Source organism: Atta colombica, unplaced genomic scaffold, assembly GCF_001594045.1.
Source record: "Atta colombica isolate Treedump-2 unplaced genomic scaffold, Acol1.0 scaffold188, whole genome shotgun sequence".
Taxonomy (NCBI): Eukaryota; Metazoa; Arthropoda; class Insecta; order Hymenoptera; family Formicidae; genus Atta; species Atta colombica.
In genome coordinates, this window is record NW_017259280.1 from 188536 (window position 1) to 190910 (window position 2375).

A 2375-nucleotide genomic window follows, 5' to 3' on the forward strand; every position below is an offset into this window, starting at 1 on the left:
ACACACAAATGAGATGTAAATTTGACCGTTTAACTTTCACGTGGTACATTTCGGATAACACTAATGCAGCCAGCAATAATTTTTAAATCTCGCAACTCGATAAATATTTAATGAAAAAATATTTTATTATAGTGTTTTGGAAAACACTTTCGAGATGAGCTATAAGAATATGTAATGAAAAATAGTGAATTTAAAGAGATTGAGGGTGACCTTGACGTGACCTTTAAGCGACTATCCAAGGTCAAACTAATGATATTTTATGGTTCCTTGAGACCATACAACTTTTGTCTGAAACATTTTATCGTTAAATGTAAGGAAAAGGAAATATTTCGGGTTATAGATTAAATGGATTATTCTGTATACGTTGAAATATGTGCATTCTAAAATTACTTTTGATAAAGATATCGATTAGGGGACCAAGCTCCAATGATTTTGACCTTGATGTATGTTATCAAGATTATAATCCTGAGTGAAAAGTTTGAAAAAGTAATGTCTTATTTCGGCTATATATAACATCAGAAACTGTTCTAAACTATATTCACCTACTACATTCCACCTTTTCTATTGGCGCGCGACTTTCCACACGAATACAAGTTCATTGCTTTAGCAGAAAATTTGAGTAAATATGTAGTTTAGGGTTAGGATTAGGAGAATTAAGAACCCTAACGAAATCATGTATCGTAATCATGTATCGTAAACCATGTATGCAGAGTAAAGCAGGAAAAAATTTTCTCTTTTAAGAACAAAAGTTATATAAGAAAATATGAAAGTCGTGCGCTCCCAGGAGGAGTCGCTTCGCGTAAAAAGTTGTAAAATAAAAGTTGTAAAATTTTAAAGCAGAAAATTTCTGTTTTATATGATGGAAAAGAGATATCGTATGCATTATTTCTTAAACGTTCTTTTTTTGTTAATAACTTTTTAATGAAGAACGAGTGATAATTAAAACTTGTTGGAGGTCACTCAGGGCCATGACCTTAACAACATATGTCAAGATCAAGTTTATTAAAGCTTAATCTCTTAATTGCTTTTACCTTACTTTTATAATATAAAAATCTGTAGTAATATAAAAAAGATATTACATAATTTTCTTCGATTATGTCTTGTACATATATGTCATATCTTTTTACAGCGACATGTCAAATTTAATACATGTGCCATTATCAGAGTCCGAAAATGTAACTACATTAGAATGGACGCGTCCTGATCAAGTGATGCAATTACATCGTATGAAATTAAAAAAGCGTGCACTTCAAGCGCGTATAAATAAAATGACTATTAATACTGGCACTCAACAAACGACTACGAATTTAGATGAACTTAACTCTAGTAGTAATGTACTGCAATGTATATCTTACTGCCAAAAGCGTAAGAATCCTTTTCCAATCAGTGAAACGTGTAAGAAACAAAAAAATATAATGTCTTCTGGATTAGACATCAGTAACGACAATACATTGTTCGAATTACTAAATATTGATGGCCGACGAAAGAAATCAACGGCAGAAGATTCATCTATAAAAAATTCCTTAACTTTTACTAATGTACTTTCAAAATTAGAATCAATTAATCAGATTCCAAAAATAAATCTCTCAAAGGGAGCAAAGCATGTTCCTATAGATTGGACATTGAAAACTAAAATGAGGTTTATGTCTTTGAAGCCTTTTCCATGGAATTGCAAACTCAAAACGAGCGAAGAGGCATCAGGTACTACAGGATTTGTAAGATGTTTAAATATCGGAGAAAAAGAGACAACTTTGGATACTAGTCCAAACGCAAGGTTAGTTTTATTAATTTTTGTCATTATTCTATAATACTATTTGTTTTTTAAGTCTTGTAATAATAATCATTAAATATTCTTATTAGATTTCATCAGTGTTGCTTAATATGGCAACATCCATCTATACCATGGTTAGAATTATTTCCTCGCTCTGCTAACAAAGTGAGTGCATCTCTCGCAAATAATACATTGACAGTAAATAATCAAAATATGAAAGATGCATTATACCGAGAATGGTGTGATAGCTTCAGATCTCTATTTCACTTATTGCGAGCAAGGCAATGTCCATACTTTTATGTGTGTGCGAACACATTTACGGTGCTCTTTCGTGCTGCTGGCATTTGCGGATTGTCGGAGATTCATGCACTTGTTACACCCACAACACGTGGATTTCGGCAATCATTAAAACAAGAAGGTAGAGAATTTTGTTTAATTATTTCATTTAGTTATTTATTAATAAAAAAATATGTCTTTAATGGTAATATAAGTACTACATGTTCAATACTAATAATGAAGTATTAGCTATATGATGAAAAATAATCTTAACTCCATCAAACTCTATGTACATATATTATTAATAATGTTATTATATATTATTATA

General features: G+C 30.8%; 1 protein-coding gene and 1 long non-coding RNA gene across 3 annotated transcripts in view; one reads left to right on the plus strand and one right to left on the minus strand.

The window, feature by feature from the left end:
- Positions 1 to 1197, minus strand: part of LOC108686648 — a 23104-nt gene extending 21907 nt beyond the window's left edge. The window contains exon 1 of the long non-coding RNA XR_001931718.1: positions 1128 to 1197. This is a non-coding gene — a long non-coding RNA (uncharacterized LOC108686648). The remainder of the gene's footprint in view (positions 1 to 1127) is intronic.
- LOC108686643 (protein downstream neighbor of son homolog) overlaps positions 1 to 2375 on the plus strand; it is a 54749-nt gene that overhangs the window by 46738 nt on the left and 5636 nt on the right. For both annotated transcript variants that reach the window (XM_018192070.1, XM_018192071.1), the window contains exons 2-3: positions 1130 to 1774; positions 1861 to 2189. In XM_018192070.1, the coding sequence (XP_018047559.1) occupies positions 1134 to 1774; positions 1861 to 2189 (970 nt within the window). In that variant the 5' untranslated portion in view covers positions 1130 to 1133. The remainder of the gene's footprint in view (positions 1 to 1129; positions 1775 to 1860; positions 2190 to 2375) is intronic.